The sequence below is a fragment of the Varroa destructor genome, unplaced genomic scaffold (assembly GCF_002443255.2).
Source record: "Varroa destructor unplaced genomic scaffold, Vdes_3.0 BEIS01000007.1, whole genome shotgun sequence".
Taxonomy (NCBI): Eukaryota; Metazoa; Arthropoda; class Arachnida; order Mesostigmata; family Varroidae; genus Varroa; species Varroa destructor.
In genome coordinates, this window is record NW_019211460.1 from 38278133 (window position 1) to 38296698 (window position 18566).

Below are 18566 nucleotides of genomic sequence, written 5' to 3' on the forward strand. Positions count from 1 at the left end.
TTTTCACGGTGATAAATTGCTAGCTATTTTACTAGTCCACAGGGAAACTTTAAGCATTTGACTGGCCTGTTAAAAGCATAGCATTTCGAATACTTTTATTATTTATAGTATGCAAAATTTGCAATACATACGTAATGCATTTTTCTATGTTGTATTTTCACCGCTTCAGATCCACGCTTTAAGCGGTACTTTACTATGTTTAAGTATATAATATATAACAAGTACATGGGTGTCGAACTCAGAATGCCCTAACCAGCGAACATTTACATACGAAGGTTGTTAGATTTTCGACATAAGAGTATAGCTATGGCTAAAGTATCCCTAGCTTAAGGGAAAGCTGCCAAAGAGAGCGCAATTCAATAGTTATCTTAAAAAAAAACCTTGGTTTTTTTTTGTGTAACAGGTGGCCAACACAGTATTGTCCTACCATCAGGAGCCAGCCGGGTGCTCTTAGTCCCGCCGGAGAGACCAAAAGATATTCACATTTCTGAAGGCGGTAAAAATAGAGAATCCAAGGACAATGCTGCCCCATCGCGGGGCCGGAAGAAAAGTAGTTCGGATAAACGATTCGTTCAGCCAATTCCGTTAGATTCGATGGGAAGGCCCATTTTCCCAATTGAACTCCCGGTAATCAGACCAACATAGCATTATAGCAAAAAAACGTCTCGTTAAATCCCTAAAAAAGATATATATATATATCTTTTTTAGGGATTTATATATATTTACATATATGTAAATATCAGGAAGAATAAGGACTGCATGGCCTCTCCGTTTTTTTTTCTGGCATAAGAATATTGATTTCCAATCTAATGTTATTAAACCCCAAGTTATCGGATGTTTTTCTTTGGCCAGATTTCAAAGGGTAGGGCTACACAGGATAGCCATTTTTTTCTCGCATTCTACCGGACTTGTGTTGAACGATAAAAAGCCAAAATAATTACCTAATTTTCCTGCCAGAGTTTCACCTGTCTCAAGGCTACTTTTCACAGGCTTGGGTCCGTTCAAGTTGGCCTTGCAAAAAGACTTTAGCTTATCTCCTAACTATTTTTTATCTATTTGCAAATCAAATGCAACTCATATCATTCAACTTCTGTACCGATTGTAAATGAAACCTTTAACCTACCTAGTAAACGATTATACAACATTGGATTCTATAGTTATAGGCTCCTAGGAAGCATTTTCCTAGAGTTTTGTTGCACACAATATTATTATTATTTCATATAATTCTTCCTCTTTCCCATATAGTGTCACGTTGTGGGGCTATATAGGTTAATGATATAAGTGCCTTCGATTGGAATTTTTTTGTAAATTAGCGAATTATGTTAAAATCATTTCGGCCATATAATAAGAGTCTTTGACGAATACATTAATCGACGTTTTTATTTCAGTTTCGGTTGCATTCAACGACAGTCCTTTTCTATATACACATAAGCACATGCATGTGTATGGGCACATCCATAACTGTGTACATTGTCTATTGTACTGTAACAACTGTAACATTGATATTAATATATTATAAAAGATAGAGATTTAAATGTGAAGGCACAAGTCAAGTGTAACGGAATTTCATCAGTGGCTCTATAGTCCTAAGGTGCCATCTCCCATCCATCAGCAGAGTGGTTGACATATTGTACCGAACGATGGTACTAGCTGAGGAGCTGAGACAGCAGTTAAGACTACCAAAGGCAGCAGCATGCCGCCAGCTCAGAAAAAAATATATAGAGTACTGAGGGTGGATGTATTGTTCTACCAAGGCAATGGCAAAGGTAATAACGAACACTGCTCGGAAGCTCGGCGGACATATGAGTCGTCGTGTTACAACACGATACACAGCTTCTAAGTTCCATTACGCTTTATGTTACACTCCTGCCTGGACAAAGCAGTTGCTTGGCAAAATGTAGAGGATCATTCACTAGTATCAGTGGTTTTACTGAATGACCTAGCATATTCATGACTGCCAGTTATATGCCACTTCTTATGCTCAGTATTTTAATTATATTATGCCAAGTCATATTTATTGGGCTAAATTTTCAATAAATTTTAGTTAGGAACATATTTTACGTAAAAGGTCGTTAAGCTTAGACAAAATTTTATGTATGCATCCAAATACGTATTAAAGTAAAATGTAAATCGCGTCACTTAGTCCTATTTCAGACCATAAAGACAATATGTATAAATATTAAAATGGTAATCAAAATAAAACTTTTTTGGCTGAAGAAATCTATGCAGTTATACAGGTTCGGAGTACACAAAGTTCCTCCCTGAAAAAAATCCTCCTTTAACAAAATGCACGATAGGAACTTGAATCGAGATAGTATCTTTGATAATATTTTGGGACGAGATCTATCTAGTCGCATGGATTGCGGTCGATTTTTTAAAAAGTGTAGGTTTCAATGTGAGGACTAACTGCATATACTCCTGGTACTTGGAGCACAAGCTACCGACACTCTATTCTATAGGTCCACCTCAACTGAACTAATACAGTCAAGTATTTTCCGGTATCTATTTCAAATTCTTCTAAGTTTCCTTCTTATTAAATAAGACATCCCTGGTCTTCGATAACATTTGTTATGTGCGAACCTCTGTCGCCGCAATGATTTTTTAATTTCGATGTATCAATTTCATTTAAATCAAGAAGGTCAACGATTTCTACCTCATTGCTTCCCGTCTGCTTCCGAATTTCATTGATATCTTTTTCATCCTTTTTAGGGGAAAGCTTAATATCGGATCCACTTAAAACTAAGAATACCTTTTATATTGACAAACACATACAAAAGGTGACACAAATATATCAAGTGTCTCAAAAATGAGTGAATCAAATCGTCTTTCTGTTGCTGTGAATAATAAGAAAATATCATGAATAGTGAAAATTTAAGTTTTAAGATAAAATATGCGCAAAGCATATTATGCATAATGTATTGTACGCTGTTCATGCCATGTGTTATAATTATGGCGGCGAAAATTCTCAATACTGTACACTTTATAGATATTCATAATACTAGTATGTTGTTCTGTTTTTTTGTGCGCTTTCAAAGGGCATTGAGGTTCATTGTTTAGGAGAAATCGATAACAAACGACCAGGTTATCACACCGAGGATCTTTTATTCCCCGTTGGCTTTTGTTCTTCTCGAGAATTTGCAGCCGTCTCCGATCCTCTACACAGCACATTGTACACTTGTACAGTTAATGATAACGGACCCGAACCCAAGGTAACTAATTAGGATTAGGTAGGATTGGAGCTTTATGACATAACGATAAGCTCCTTTCGCTACTTACTGCTTTAAGGCTCAAATTTTAATAATACTGATGTAAATCTCTGTTGGAATTTAGGATTTATGCAAGTGAACTTTTAATAACTTTTACTCAGAAAAGTAAAGACAATTTTGGGTTTTCTGTTATTTAGATATTTACATCATACGTCAATTTAGGTAACTTCGGATCAAAAGCAAAAATGTGATAATCAATTTGCAAAAGTCTATTATACAAGCAAGAAAAATAATCGAGGAGTTGTGAACATCACTCTAATAATGTTTGGCCAATAATGTGCCATTTCTAGTTTGAGGTGAGTGGTGACGATAATCCAGCTGTGGTATACAGCGGGCGTACTCCCGATGAGGCGGTGTCAACTCTTTTTGCAACTCTGAATACGGCGATAGCCAAATCGCAGACAGCACGACCCTTACCAGCTCTTCCACCTGGTAAGGGCGCACAGTTCTTCGGTCTCTCTACTCCTACAATTCATCATCTTATTCAGGTGTTTATAGTTTTGGTACTTTTTTGTGCGCGTAGATTATATAACAGATAGTGCAGCTTCCGGTCAATCCTTAATATATCGGACTTAACGGAATTGAAGCACGTCCACGAAATGCCAAACTATATTTTATTCGAATAAATACTTAGAGTCATTAAGCGGTTATCCAGGGCACAAATGAGACTATTCGTCAGACATTCTTCACTTCGCAAGGGATTTCACTTGAGTAAAACTTGCAATGCGGTTATATGCAGCAGGATGCTTATAATTCTCTTTACCTATTCAAGGGTTGTCTGGGCACCCGCAAATGTGTGCGGTATAAGCCCGTTCGCTACGAGACATCGCGAACGCAACAGGCTACGTCGTCTAGTCATTCTGGCCGTAGCTCCTCGCAAGCATCCCAACAACAAAATGCTGACCAAAATGATATGTATCTCTCATTTAATGCATTCCGTGCAAGATGCGTCTTCTCCTCGAATGCCGCCTCTAACAGCAGCAGCACTAGTAATGGTAGTACCATAAGCAGCCACAACGCCCCAGCTACAACCACCGATGGTAACAACAGTGCGGCCTTAAATAATAGTACGAATGCCATTAGCGGCTGTAATAGTAGCTCTATAAGCAATAACAGTGTTAACAATGGTAACCTCAATTCAACTAGTCTGTCTAATTCTGCCGCTGCACAACATTGATCGGCAAATACTTTAACGGAAGGATACGTCCGCGCATAGAGAACAAAGTGTGTACGATATATCATGCAAAGTACGGACGGTAGATTCTAACGCGTATCTGGTGGATAGGAGATTCTCATTTTTTTTTTAATATTCAAAGTTATCGGAAAAGAAAGCGGGTTGTAGTATCTTATGTAATACAAATAAAGTGGGGAATATTCGTGTAAGAAAAATCATTTGTGCTTATTCATACATATTTGTGTTGTGAAAACACTTGTGTACATCCTGTGCTGCAGTTAAGCATTGCCTTGGGCGGCTTTTTTGCACGAAACGACGTGCAATACCCGGCCTCATACCCAGATCACTACGTGTTCCTAAGTTTAGCATGCAAGCACCTAACTACTGCACCATCACGGGGACGGAACCATCATATTGTAACTGCGCGATTTATCTAGTATTTATTAGTGCCTCTTGATGAAGGAAAAAAGTAAGGGCGATTTCCGGTGTACAGCAAATTGTACTTGAAAGAACGAGATCAATAACAGTGTTTCGAATTCTTTTTTTTTTGTTTGTTGAATTAGTAGTTATGCAGTTAGGCATCACTACAGTTCACTATTTCGACTGTTGATGTCCCGCGCATAACTAATCGCCTCAGAGTGAACTTAGTAGTTCGACAAGAATAATCTAATTAATAAACCTGGCATCAAAAATGTGAGGAAAACTAAACACAGTGCAAACGATGTGAGACCTAACTCACCCTTTTATTTAACTGTTGTCATCTAGAGCATTTATTGAAAAAGAACATATTTTTAGGTAAAATATGATAGTGAGCAAAATTTGGATTGACGAATAAAAAGTTATATTCTATTATCGATTTAATTCACAATTTGAAGAACTTCAGCTGGCATCGTATTTCCGTCATTATTCTATGTTTATGGGAAAAGAACGGGGCCCTGTAACACTTTTCCAAATATATTTAAATGTATGTTTTACGTAAACCCAAAAAAATGGCGACGATCTGTGATACGTCTTCAGACCGGTTATCTACCTTTTAGTTAGTGGAGAATATGCACTTTTTTGTACACGATCAACTAGGCATTTCGTGCGCTGTTCACGATGGTGCGTAATGCTTTCGGAAGATAAATCGGACTACCGTACGAGAATTCAGCAATGTGACAAGTGCATTAATATAAAATCCCATGACGTTTTTTCTGCTTATTCTAATTTATCGTCTTATTTACCTAAAGCGGTGCCCTCTAAATTAATCCTTCCTTTGAAACACGACAACGTAAAGTCTAATCTATAATAATAACTTTCTTTGCTCACACAGGCTATGTAATATGTTCTGTTGGCTTGAAGAAGCAATTCCTCTTTAAACCAAAACTAATTTATATAACGGAAATGCTTCGCATTTATAGTTACTTCAAGGACAGGAGAAGAACCCTTACTGTCTAATTTGAGGCGATTTGGTTTGTCGTAGTTCCACTTGTTTGCAGCTACAGCCGGTTATTACGCTCATCTTACCACTTTTCATTGATAGCACTTCTCCAGTCTCTACAGAGAGATTATAGAGCGCAACTACCTGTCCTACTTTTGTAAACTTCTTTTTATTGACAATGTCTGACGGCAATTAACTATAAGAGGTTATAAAATGTAATGAATCTGTGAAAAAAATTGATTCGAGTCTTCGTAAAATGATAAAATACAAATAAAAATATTAGTTTTAATCGTATGTGGTTGATAACTATCATAAATGTCCAGAAAAACCGTATTGGGTGGTAAGGAAAAGTAATAATCAGACAAAAATTGAGGTCGTTGTTAGTCTGTAATTCATTCGTTTGGTTACAGCTCACCTCTAAAAAAGGTATTGTTGCCCCCATGACGTACAATGTCCAAGTTGCAAGCTATTTGCTTTTTAATACTCAAAATCGATACCAACCGTACTTTATTAATAAAACTAACTAAATTAGAATAATCTAGCTAAGAAGGTTGCAAATTAATGAAACAAAATTTTTAACGATCGTTATTACGAAATTGCCTACCGATTGTATTAATTATTATCCAACGTATAGTTAGACATCTATAATAAAACTAACTTTTTTTTATTAACACCAATATGTGCATAAACTTAAGTTGCAAAGAAAACCCAACGCAAAAAAGAATTTTCAAGCGATATATGAAATTTAGTCACCAGTAAACGAAAGAAGTTTTCTTAACTACCTAGTATATGTTCTTTGAAAAGTTTTTTTTCAACAAACATATAAACATATAAACCTATAATGTGCCTTCCGTGACGCAATAAAAATGTATTCGACTTGATTAGGTTTGCGTTATTCTATAGAACCTACTTACGGAACAACGTGCAATCATATGTATACCTTTTCAGATATGTTCGCGGTAGTCAAATTATTCACGTTTTTTTTTGGTTAAGCCAAAGCAAATTAAACAAAACAAAAAAAAATCTTTAATCAGAACATTTAGTCTTGTTGTTTATGCCAATAAGACATGATTCGTACTGTTCCGTTCGCCTTTTTTTAGTTATAACACGCCAATGACAACACGTTACAGTTGGCAGGACTTCGTTTGTGCTGCCCCAGACTACATGATGTTTGGGGACATATTTTCAAGCCTAGACGATGTGATGTTTGAGGACATACTTTCAAGAAACGAGAAAATGGTAGGCTTACTTGACAGCACAGGCGCGCAAGTACTATGTTATTATTCTGCCGCTAACGAAATTCGGGGTAGGCCGAGCCAGCGTTCCCATTGTAAGCATTTACGAAACAACATGAGGCGCAGTTCGCGTTCAAAATGAGTACTTGCAACATATCCTGTGATCAAATGTTACACGGCGTTTTGTTGCGCCAGCCGCTTTACCAACCGGGGCGATGTTGGATGATCGACAAAGAATAGTTGTCCTATATGCTTCTGACCACAAACTGCCTTTGCTTCGGATCGCATAGATGCATGCTGTATGTAAGGGCTATAGGCATTACACCCTTATATATTCGCCGATAGGACAAGAGTGTTTGTAGTCCACATCTGCTATGGCAGTTACAGTGGTACCAGCGCTCGTGACAGTGCTACCATGACTAGAACTACTAGGACACAAATCATTTAACAAGTCCCCTCTAGGCATTTGGCTGCTGTGTAAGTTGGGCTTTACAATGCAAGGATGTGTACAACGATTAAGAATAACATCGTAATGTTGGTCTGCGATTTGGAAGCCGTACCGTACGCAAAAGCATTTTGATGTCGCTAGTATAATCAGATCATTCGGTGAGTACGCTTCATGTCAATTTATCAACTTTGCAGGCCGCTGCACACTTCTGATCATCTAAAAGTCCCAGTCTCTACTAAGCGTCGTGCAACCGTAGTTCATATCATCTGAATCGCCATTACGACCAATACTTATCGTTTCTTCAATAGTGTGAAAAGCGTTATTTTCAATACGACTAAGGTACTGAAGCATGTCATGTTATGCCGCTGAGAGCCGCCTTTAACCATTGCTAAACTGCGCCAAGATGACGAAAAAGAGCCCACATTTTAGTACTGGAAAGCTTTCGTCCAACTGGCCTTGTACTGCAACACCGACATATCAGCAGTTCTCATTTTGTTAATATGATTTTGTCAACAATGCAATCAGTCAATCGGTTAATCTATTTATTTCTCTGTTCAGGGAATAAGTACATTTTCTTAACCAGTTCTATTTCGTGTTTTAGCTTATACACTTAATTATCAGTTATTAACATGATATATCATGAATATTAAGTTTTGTAAAAATTTTCTTCAAGGAAAGGTTAACTTCAAAAAGAAGTTGTTTAAAATGATAGCTAAATAACTGATAATTGTTAGAATGAATCGAAGGCTAAAAGAAGTTGCTCATGTTCATTTGAGGAACTTTGAAAATGTTCCTCACACTATTCCTTTACTGAACACGGGCTTTCACAGGAAGGCTGATAGTAAAAACTTTTTTCGAAAAAACAACCGGGATTTATCTAACAAGGTGTATTGTTCTTCCGTTAACAGAGAAAATTATTACTTCTGTACAAGAATACTTGTGTTTAATCATCGTATGTGTTTACTTTGGGATTTTCAAAAAATCTCCACTTTTATCTTTAGTAGCTAATGCCGACACAATTTGCGCGGCATCGTATTCGAAAGGAAATCGATATTAGGATACTTTTTTGTTGGTATTACTATTACGATTTCCGGGGTTGAAGTGACCTAGAAATGCTGGACGCAACATATTTGTGCAGGATTTTTACTTGGAATGGACAGTGATTGGAAGCAAGAAGAATAATCGTTCTAATTATAAATAATATATTTTGCTCTTGCTTGTTAAAACCAAGAGTTCTTGGATAAAACGTAGTGTGACTTGGCAATCACAACCACAGAGGTACGTTTAGTAACGTGTACCGACAGCTAGCAAAGGCGATAAGAAGCGCCTGCGGGCCCATATGCCCGTTCCTACTACGCGCAACCGGGAGCAGTAACTTTTTTGACAAGTACAGAATACAAGATTGCGAATATCTATATATGTAAACACAAAATATTGCCGGTGCAGTTATCTCTATTGGCGCTACCCAACGTTGTCTGTTTCAACTGTTTCAAAAAAAATAACGATATAAATGATTCAGTTAATAAAATAGTTATTTATTCAATTGAGCTATATTGATGAAGTCGGTGGCATATCATTGTTATAGTTTTTTATTTGCTGGTGACTGTGTGATGAAATGATTAGAGTATAGGGATCGGAACCGAATCTTGTATGTACTTAAAGAAATGAAAACGTTTCGTTTAAACTGAACATTAAACACGCAAACGACTTGGAATTCTTTGCAGACATCCAGTAGCTAATGAGTCGTGAAATTGTTTAACTCTTTTGTTGTTTTATGTTAAAGCCATCGATCTATATAGAGGATCCGTGACTGCTTGCGTTGGACATCAGATCCTGTCATAAAATCCCGGTTCGATTTCTAGTCAAGGCTCACTTTGGCTTCGAATTTTTCCAGATCTTAGAATTAGCCCATTGCATAGTCACGCAAGTTATTCTACTTCTTACTCACTATATAATCTACACTAGCCCCGATTTCGTATGGGCGGTAGGTATTTTACCGGGAAATGTTCCTCTAACATGTGGGTTAAGTCCCTCCCGCGTCTTTAAACAGTCCTGTCCGAACCTTCAAAATTTTCATACACGCCATAAGTCCTTTCACATTATTTTCACCGTGTAACTATCATCCATTGTATCATTCAAATACCTCTTAAATTTGAGCTTTTGTCCGCTGTGCAAAATAAGGCCCCCTCAAGGGGCCTTTTGGGACTAAAGGCATATACGCGTTCCCTGCCAAAATGAGTTTGGTCGTGTCGCAACATACTGGCAGAACATCCAGTTTCGGGCTGCAATGGCATAACGTTTTGTTTTTGAGCATCGCAGTAGTGTAATCTAATAATTTGAACTGTCTATTACTGAAAGGCTTCAATAAAGTAACGCTCGAGGATTAGCGGTTCGCATGACTCACGCGGCCTGAGTTAACCTGGGCTTCTACATAGCAGCTGACTAACGACCTGATTGATCTGAATGTGCGAAATGCTGATTTGATACCTCTGTCATACTCTTTTATTATTACTCTTATGTTTCGCGTCTCATGCGTAAAACAAAGGGGAGCTCAATCAAACTCTATAGTGCTAAAATAATCAGCATAACAATAATAAGTGACTTTTTTGGCTTGGCCTATTACCGAATGATAGATTAGTTGAAATTAGCTGATGTTGTGTTACCCACACTAAGACACGTTTTCATTCTGTATATAAAGAATACATTTTCGGATAGGCTAAACTTAATGATTTAACTACAAAGGTTCGTATAAGCAAAAGAGATCTCTTTTGCATGCAGGATTACTGCAGGGTGCGCAAGGTATCGACTCATGGTGTCCTTACCGTCTGCGTCTTCTTTTCACGTGTTTCTATCACCGCCGCCCCCGCCATCTTTCATAGATGTGAGTCACATCTACGAGTAGACTTCAATGTCCAAACGCAGCTATTTTTCGCTTGCCTCTATCAAAGATCCTTAGTTGCTGATTCAAGGTAATCGATGTTATTACACAATGAAGACATTGGAAACATATAGTATATCAATAGACAGTCAGTATAGATGGCACAGATGAACCGGCTATTGACCTGCTAACACAGACTGTTCTTGTTCCAAAAAAGGTCATATAAAGTTGGCAGCTTTTTCAAAGTTTTTATAATTGTCTCTCGTAAAATCTCGCTATATCCATACGATCGCTGTAGAACGTTTTACAGGCAGTTATTTATTTCTAAAAGCTAATAATGATTTCTTACCATCTCTAGGTATCCCCTTTTGCATAGTACGTCTTAAAAGAAAAGTGAAAAAATGATAAGTTCATAGGAAACAATGGTATTTACATTACACGTATTAGCAATTAAGTAGTATCAACAATAGTACATAATGTAGAACGCTTTTGTTCAAAGCTAAGTATTTTATAAGAAGTACCCAGTAATGCAATTTCCACTAAGAGTGAACCAAGACGATATGTAGGTATATGGAACGTGTACTTGCTATGGACAAAATCAGCAGTTCCCAATGCTGTAATTCCAGCCCACTGTGGCGGCACCCAGGCAAAACTTGCGTGCAATGCAAAGCACTCCTGTGAAAACTGGGCAAAGCAGTGTGCATTACATAATTGTTTAGAACGTACAGAGTGATAAGCCTAGTAGTTAACATGTCGCTTTCTTTCTTGACTGGCGGAGCTGATTGATGTTCTTGGTTTTCCGAAGCTTTATCGATAAACGTCCTAAGGATAGTGCCATCCGTTTCGAATTTATTTTTTATACGAGTAACTTGTGTGGGTAGATTTGCATGAAACTTCCTGCGATATTATTTTTTCTGCTAAATTTTCGTATTCCCATTAGCATTCTAAAATAAGGTATTATTTTTAGCAGGAACTTCTTTGGATAAAGTACCTTTCAGCTGCACAATTAAGATCAGAGCGCATAGCATCCGGCTGAGTGGACTATTACAAGTCTTTGAATTTCTCAGGGATCTTTGCAGCGATCAGCGGAAAAAAGTTCGTGTAGCAACCAGCAAAAATTGATTGAAAGATATTCCCATAGACCCCGATGAGGCAATACATTGCTCCATTGGATCTGTGGCCATGAATACTCGTCCCAGAGATCAATGGCTAGAAATGGATGAAGCTTACTGTATCCATTAACGCTAAAGACCCTATGATTAGCCGCATAGGGCATGCGAGAGAATGGTTTGAGAAGAATACGTGGAAATCGGAAGGTAAGTGGCGTAAGCGGCAACAGGGTATTGATTAATTTCGCCAAGGGTGTTAAAAATGTGAAATCGTATAGTGGTTACCGATTCCAATCTGGCAGGTCTGGTGAGGTCTGGTGCGGATATCCAATTAGGAAAAAAGCTCAGACATGTAAAATTGTTCTTTTTAACTGAAATGTCATTATCAAATACTGGGAAATTGGCAGACTAAAGGCAGACTTCGCCTGTCTGAGGCCAAGTTGGCTATGGGAGGAAGATGTGCAACGGGGAGGCGTCTAAAGTGGCTCAGATGCACATTAAAATTCATATTTTAATCAACATGTAACAATAGATTCAACATCATAATATTAGTTTAAGTGAGGCTCTCTTTTGATCTTGAGATAGGAATTTGCCATGTTAGTGATCGGACGCCCCTATGATGCCTCCGATTAAAGATGTGAATGTCATAGTGCTTTTGTTCTACCTTTAAAATAGATTTTTCAACATTTTATTAATGATGTTGGTTTTCTCGAATCGCAGCTTACATACCGTATAACTGCAAGTTGCCATTGTAACATGGATTTTCTATGGTGGAAGCACTTGGACATACGAGAAGTTGGAGTTTTTTTGGTGAGGATTGTCATTTTTGTTTGCCCTAACAGCGCAGTGATGCGTTCGTAGCAGTTACGTTCACAGACACTCAATAGCAGAAAGAGCTTACATTAAAGTGTGCATTTGTTGCTTATTCTGAATATATTGAATATAGTCTAGTACTCTTATCGTTTTAATATAAATGACAACAAATATTTTTCAGTATATGGAATCAGAGGCCGTGAAGCGTCGGATGTGATGTGACCTAGTTTTTGATTCAGTAAATAACGGCGATTTTTTTCAGGAGAGTATTCTGTCGCTTATATGTAGTGGTAAGAGACTGTATATCAGTAGGTGAATGCGTCGTAGACACAAGTATTTTAAGGTATAGTGTAGATAGATAATTACTCCACTAGCTTGTCGTGAAATGCGACGTAAGTGTAAAACATTATAATCATTCGTGGGAAAGAACAACTCGGTGTGACAAGTGAGCCATATCTTGCTTACACAGCATGCGTCAAAACCATAAAGGCAAATAAAACTTTTGAACAGGTCAAATTTAGCATCGGTCTTTAGCTAATCAGTGTCAACGTGAAATACACAAACAGTCTCTGCTCATTAGCACCTGATGTATTAGGTTCTTCTTGCTTTTTCTCCGTAAGTCCTGTCCATTTGCATTATTTGCTTTGCTTTAGAAATATTTCCAATCTATTACATGTTCCCTTGAGTATCACCTTTAGCTGTCCTCGTAATCTATATCCATCCAGTGTTATCGTGACGTATTTCTTTGTAGCCACTCACGTGATCTCGTGACCGCCGTGTCGACCTTATTGTGTACTTGCCAATCACTTACGATTCATGTTCGTGACACGTTCGCTACAATATTTCGCCCACATTTTGCAATTAACCGTTTAGCGCACAAAAGTAGATCTCAAGTGAAAACACATGTCAATTGTTATAGTGTCATTATTTGTTAGAATTTATTGTATTTGCTGACTAGCTCGTTTGTTTTCTTTTCTTCTCCGCTCTATTTCCGTTCCTTAACGAAGGCAATCCTTTGTTTCGTTCCTCCCGTTCACGGTATTCTCCTTCATCCTTTACTTTCTTTGTTAGTCTAGATCGTTTATTCCGGGTGGAAAGCGAAGATAGTTTTAACATTAACTAATAATATTTATTATAGATCGACCGTGCATCGCATGCACACATATCCTTTCTCCGAAGTAGTAAGTTACAATTTAACATACAAACCTAAACTCAGCATCACCACTGTTAGGGTCGATTTCTAGCCTTTCAAGTAAAAACAAGGGTTCTTCTGCTTATTTTATTAATGTCAGTTTAATTTTGCTGCTCCCTATAGTGAAAACTTCTCCTACCATTTTAATAACCATTTAGCTTGCACGGCCTTGATACACTTTACCGTTCAAGACGTACTTTTGCTACGCACCACATTTCATTTAAGATGTTTTGTTGTGGTTACCAGAGTTCTGTAGTTGCCATTGTTTCTGCCAACTCGATTGATGCCAGACTGATGGTGCAGGGCCATCATTATTATTCAGACTTAACTGACGAATGCCGTAATTAGCTGCGTCAATAGCCATTCCATTACTAAGAGATACGTGACTTTCTGCTGACTCTTTGTTACGAGAAACACGAGCAACTAACGGTGACAAAGATCAAACAACATACAGCAGTAGTTGCCAGCTGGATCAGCTCAATGAGGCAGCTGGGAGATCACAGCTCCCAAAAAATCCGTAGTACTTGCGTAGCCACCCAGATCGCGAGTTCGCACCTTTCCACCTTTGATTACCTGCAATAGATTCAGTATGGCGATGAGTCTTATTCAGTGCTTTACTTTGCATCTGTAAGATGAAACCTCTACTAGCTTTGATAGTGCCAGCGGCATAGTAAGCTAACAATATGTGAATGTATCAGGTAACGTACAAACTGGCAATAATATAGAAGTCAATATGTGATTACGTTTCGAATATCTATGGGATGAAACAGTTTATTATGACACAACTTATTACGTGGGACAAGACGGCCCTATATCTGATATTAAACTCTATGTTATGTGTTATATGATTATAAAAGGCGAGCGGCTGGTGCAAAAAAAGCAGTCATTATAGCACCCGTGTATGCACGACGTGTTGGTTTGTTTATACCTTCACTGACCGTTAAGTATAAGACGAACATCCTACTTTCCCCAGATATACAGCATCATACCTTTTCGACAGCATCGCGAATCTGAATAGCATAATAATGGAGGTTAACGTGATGCAGCATTTTAGCAGCACACAACAGCATGGCTGTTGGGTTAGCGACGTTCTTGCCGGCACCGCCTCCGAACGTGTGTCGACTACCGGGCTCGTAGACAACGCAATCCTCTGAATATGAAGCGCCTGGCACAACCCCTGCACCTCCAACGAGACCCGATGCGAGATTGTCGACAATATTCCCATATAAATTGCCAGTTACGATAACGTCAAATTGGTGGGGATTTGATACCAGCTGCATACACGTGTTATCCACGATCATGTGTTCAAACTTGATGTTCGGGTAAAGCTGGGAGATTTCGGTGCAACAACGAAGAAACAATCCGTCACCGAGCTTCATAATGTTGGCTTTATGGACGGCTGTTACCTTCTTGCGGTCGTGTTTCGTCGCATAATCAAAGGCGAATTTGGCGATTCGGCGGGACTTCTCCTCGGTAACGATTTTCAGACACTCGATGACACCCTTCACACTCTACAATAATACCAGACGATAACATTTTATTGCAAAAAACCAACATAATGCTATTGGCCACATCACACGTAACAATCGAGGTGCAGCTCTTGTGACTACAATATTTATGCAACTAAGGCTTGCTTCTACAATAAGCATGCCATTTATAACACATTTTTATAGATGAAACCAACAAAAAAGAGATATAATCTTCGAATAGGCCAACGGGCAAAATAAGAGATTCAGTGTAACGAAGTACCGCGTGTTCCAAAGCAGAGTATTCTCCTTCAGTCTGCTCGCGAATGACGAAAAAGTCTAGGTTGTTGTGCTTTGCCTTTATTCCCTGCATCGACTTGATGTGCACCACGTTCGCAAATAGGTCCAAATCCTTTCTGCCGTCACAAATACGCAATGAATATAATTAATATAACATCATAAAGAGTCTACGGAAGGTTCGGGAAAAGAAACTATCTAGCTAGTTTTCAAAGACTCATTTGAATTAAGCTATGGATAGTACCCATCCCTTAACGTCTCCGGTTTTAAAACAAATGGTCAGGTTGGTGCATAAACTGTCATTTTACAAGGAATTTCGAGCATGCATTCGAGCTGTGTTTCTTAATAATGTATTTTACAAACCTAATTTTCATGTTCCAGGCTTGGAGTTCGCCGGTTAGAGAATTGAGGGGAGTTTCGAGGGTCCCTTTAAGGCAGATGCCATTCTTTTTGACGCTATCAATAGCCGTCTCCAGGGGCGCCGAGATCGTATGATGAATCTCAGAAAGGAATACTTCTTCAAAATCAATCGGTACCGAAATAGCTGAAAAGACAGCCTTAACACACTCGGCCAACTCGGGTCCTACGCCATCACCGGGAATTAGGGTACACTTGATGTTCTGCTGTGGACGAGACACTGGCTCGTGCTAACCGCGAGAGAAGCCATGGCACAATTGCATAGGTTGACATGTGCAGTGAAATGCATGTTAGTTATTTTATATCGTTTCGTTCACTGTCAGTAAGCAGTGCAGACAAAGGACAAACCTAGCATATATTTGGTGACGTGCTTCAGGCTATAATGGCCTACTAAGAAACCAGCAAGCTCTATTCGAGAAATATACTAAAAAAAGCTGTTTAAACCAAGACCTCCAACTCGTTACAGTATTCCGGCACACCTTCGACCATAAACACGCACTAACGCGCTAGCATAACTTTCACATACAAAAAACAGTGTTCAGTTAGTTGGTGCTAGTAAAAGCGCGAGCATGTTTGCTCTTAATTTAAAGAAACAACTGCAACTTTTAATTTGTGCAAGCATCTTATGATAGAGCCCTAAATTGGTATTTCGTTTTACGGTTATTTATTATTATGGTACTTTTCTTGCAGGTTTGTCAAAAGGTCGCATAATGGAATAGAATCTAATTAAAGTGCTCACTAAGAATGTGACATAAAGCGTTTAATGTTATTTTAGCAGAGTCATTATAAGTATTCAAGCCACTATTGTTACTGTAAACACAACTAGAATCAAGCTCACCAAAAAAAATCTAAGCTGAAACTTATGAAAGCTAGTTAAAGTGCACGCTTTTCAATAAGCACGAGCTTTCGTTTGCACTTACCACAGGCGTCTATTTTCGGATTGCAGGTAGCCGAATGTAATTAAAACCAATTAGATTATTTCTTCGGTATATAGCTGACGCTAGTCGAAATATTGATAAATTATGCTATGCTAAAGGATTACATCTTCAAAAAAAAAAGGACTTACTATAATAGTGAAACTAAAAAAAAAATAGCGAATCTGTATTTCATTATACATATCCTTGGCGTTTCGTTAGGCCTACCTAATATACAGGCCTAGTTAAACGAGATCGGTCTCTTTACAAACTCGAAGCTAACTAGCTTTCTTTTAGCGACGCAAAATAAAGATAAAGTGATGACCAATAATATTTATTACATTAAAACAGCAAGATGTACGAACGGATGGTTCAAGAACTTTGTTTTATGTCATATTTATTCTAAAAACAAGGTGAGATTAAGAGTGATATATATGTGACACTTACGAAAGCGACCAAGTTGTTAGTTGCCGATGTTCCAACGGTACGTGCTGCAATAGATGGAGCCTGAAAACCCATAGGAGACCAAGTGGATATCTTACGATCGTTCTGCGTTTGCACTCTCGGTAAGATTATTAAGGATAGCACTACGCGGAAGACAAACTGGTTACGTACGCTTTCTATGGTCTATTCATCGAATAAAAGACTTAATAGCATTTCTTATAAAAATGCTTACATTAAGCTTCGAGTTGTTCATCTTCTTTTAGGTACGTTATCGTCTAAACAAATTGTTGGATTTTCCCATCTGAAACGGCATTAGCACTCATCTGCGGACATCCAACTAGAGACAGAGCTGCACAGTAGACGTGTACTGATATTATATGAAAAAATATATCTAGGAATAATTTTATTTACTTGGATCATTTTTGAAATGTATAATTATGAGAAAGACTTTTTGGAAAACCGCCGACCTAAGTGGATGTAATTGTTCAATGCCTATCATACAGACCATCGCCTTCTGTGAACTAGCGGCCATCGTAATGCTTGTGCTCCTTAGTTCTTCGTCATGTTATTAACGCGTTTGCCTATGCGTTACGTAGCTATGCGACATTTATACAGCATACTCGACTAAATAGACTATAGGCTAAAAAAAGAACATATATTAATCGCGCACTGGTACGATTTTCTGGAATTCAAAGTAGAACGGCGAATAGGAAAACGTTTGGAAAGTTGGAAAGCTAATCGAAGCCGTGTCTTGTCTTGCTGTAACATTTGTACAGGATCAATCGTTGTTTTTCGTGATGAGCACAAAGAAAATTCATCACATTTTTATATATTTAGTACGGAATAAATGACTGATTATCTGTATATCAATTTATACAAATTTGAACTATAGGCGTGTAAATAGAATAGATACGATTCGGCGCTTGTTTTCTTATATACAGCGATTTGGTTGACAATTTAAAGTAAAAATCAAAAACATTTGTAATCCTCCTCCAGAGATCCCCCTTGAGCCAAATATAAGTTCGAACGTTTTGTTTCACACTATGTGTTACGGACACTTCAGTGTAGCCGTTCAAAATAACAGGTGTAACTCTTTAACCTTTTTTTCTGGTTTCTAGACAACTCACAAATACACTACTCACCAGATAACCTAGCCGGCTCACGATTTTGTGGAAAAGTGTCATATTTGTTTGAGGAAAAAGTTCGAAATACACAGTCAACTCCTAAAGGTTATGTCCCCGGACACCTCAAGATGGCTGCAATCTGAGTGTAGAGCTATAAACAAAGCTGCCTCAAATAGCAGCACCGCTTCCGAGTTTTACTATGATCATAACTTTTTAGAGGCTAATTCCATGAGACGTTAACGCCATCTTTCAATAATAGCTCATCTTGAGTAGCCTGAAGTGCTCCGTAAATTGTGATTTGAAGTTTTTATACCTTAAATATTGTGCTGACACATCACCCCAGACAACTTTAGTTTTGCACTTTTTTGC

At 38.1% G+C, this 18566-nt stretch overlaps 2 protein-coding genes across 6 annotated transcripts in view; one reads left to right on the forward strand and one right to left on the reverse strand.

Moving 5' to 3' along the window:
* Positions 1 to 4655, forward strand: part of LOC111254699 (transforming growth factor beta regulator 1) — a 6631-nt gene extending 1976 nt beyond the window's left edge. For 3 of the 4 annotated variants that reach the window (XM_086975399.1, XM_086975400.1, XM_022815815.2), the window contains exons 5-8: positions 404 to 627; positions 3036 to 3209; positions 3557 to 3754; positions 4039 to 4655. In XM_086975399.1, coding sequence (XP_086831525.1) covers positions 404 to 627; positions 3036 to 3209; positions 3557 to 3754; positions 4039 to 4443 — 1001 coding nt within the window. In that variant the 3' untranslated portion in view covers positions 4444 to 4655. The remainder of the gene's footprint in view (positions 1 to 403; positions 628 to 3035; positions 3210 to 3556; positions 3755 to 4038) is intronic. The other variant, XM_022815819.2, reaches the window with a different exon arrangement.
* Positions 4656 to 13253: 8598 nt separating this feature from the next.
* Idh3b (isocitrate dehydrogenase [NAD] subunit beta, mitochondrial) lies at positions 13254 to 18375 on the reverse strand. Of its 2 annotated transcripts, none has more exons than XM_022814220.2 (6): positions 18216 to 18375; positions 17077 to 17136; positions 15662 to 15945; positions 15285 to 15417; positions 14525 to 15046; positions 13254 to 14108 (listed from the first exon to the last, which is right to left on the reverse strand). In XM_022814220.2, the coding sequence occupies exons 1-6, from the start codon at positions 18255 to 18257 to the stop codon at positions 14013 to 14015; spliced, it is 1137 nt and encodes a 378-aa protein (XP_022669955.1). In that variant the 5' UTR covers positions 18258 to 18375; the 3' UTR covers positions 13254 to 14012. The 2 variants fall into 2 exon arrangements, with proteins under 2 accessions (XP_022669955.1, XP_022669957.1); XM_022814222.2 differs by lacking the exon at positions 18216 to 18375 and adding an exon at positions 17306 to 17341.
* Positions 18376 to 18566: the final 191 nt, after the last annotated feature.

Bases quoted from the DNA above. Each gene is read 5' to 3' on its own strand.
- Idh3b (XM_022814220.2), bottom strand. From the start codon at position 18,257: ATGACACTTTTCCACAAAATCGTGAGCCGGCTAGGTTATCTG. The intron at 15,047-15,284 runs GTACTTCGTTAC...GTATTATTGTAG, and splicing joins ACTCTGCTTTGGAACACGCG to AGTGTGAAGGGTGTCATCGA. The intron at 14,109-14,524 runs GTATGATGCTGT...AATCTATTGCAG, and splicing joins TTCGCGATGCTGTCGAAAAG to GTAATCAAAGGTGGAAAGGT.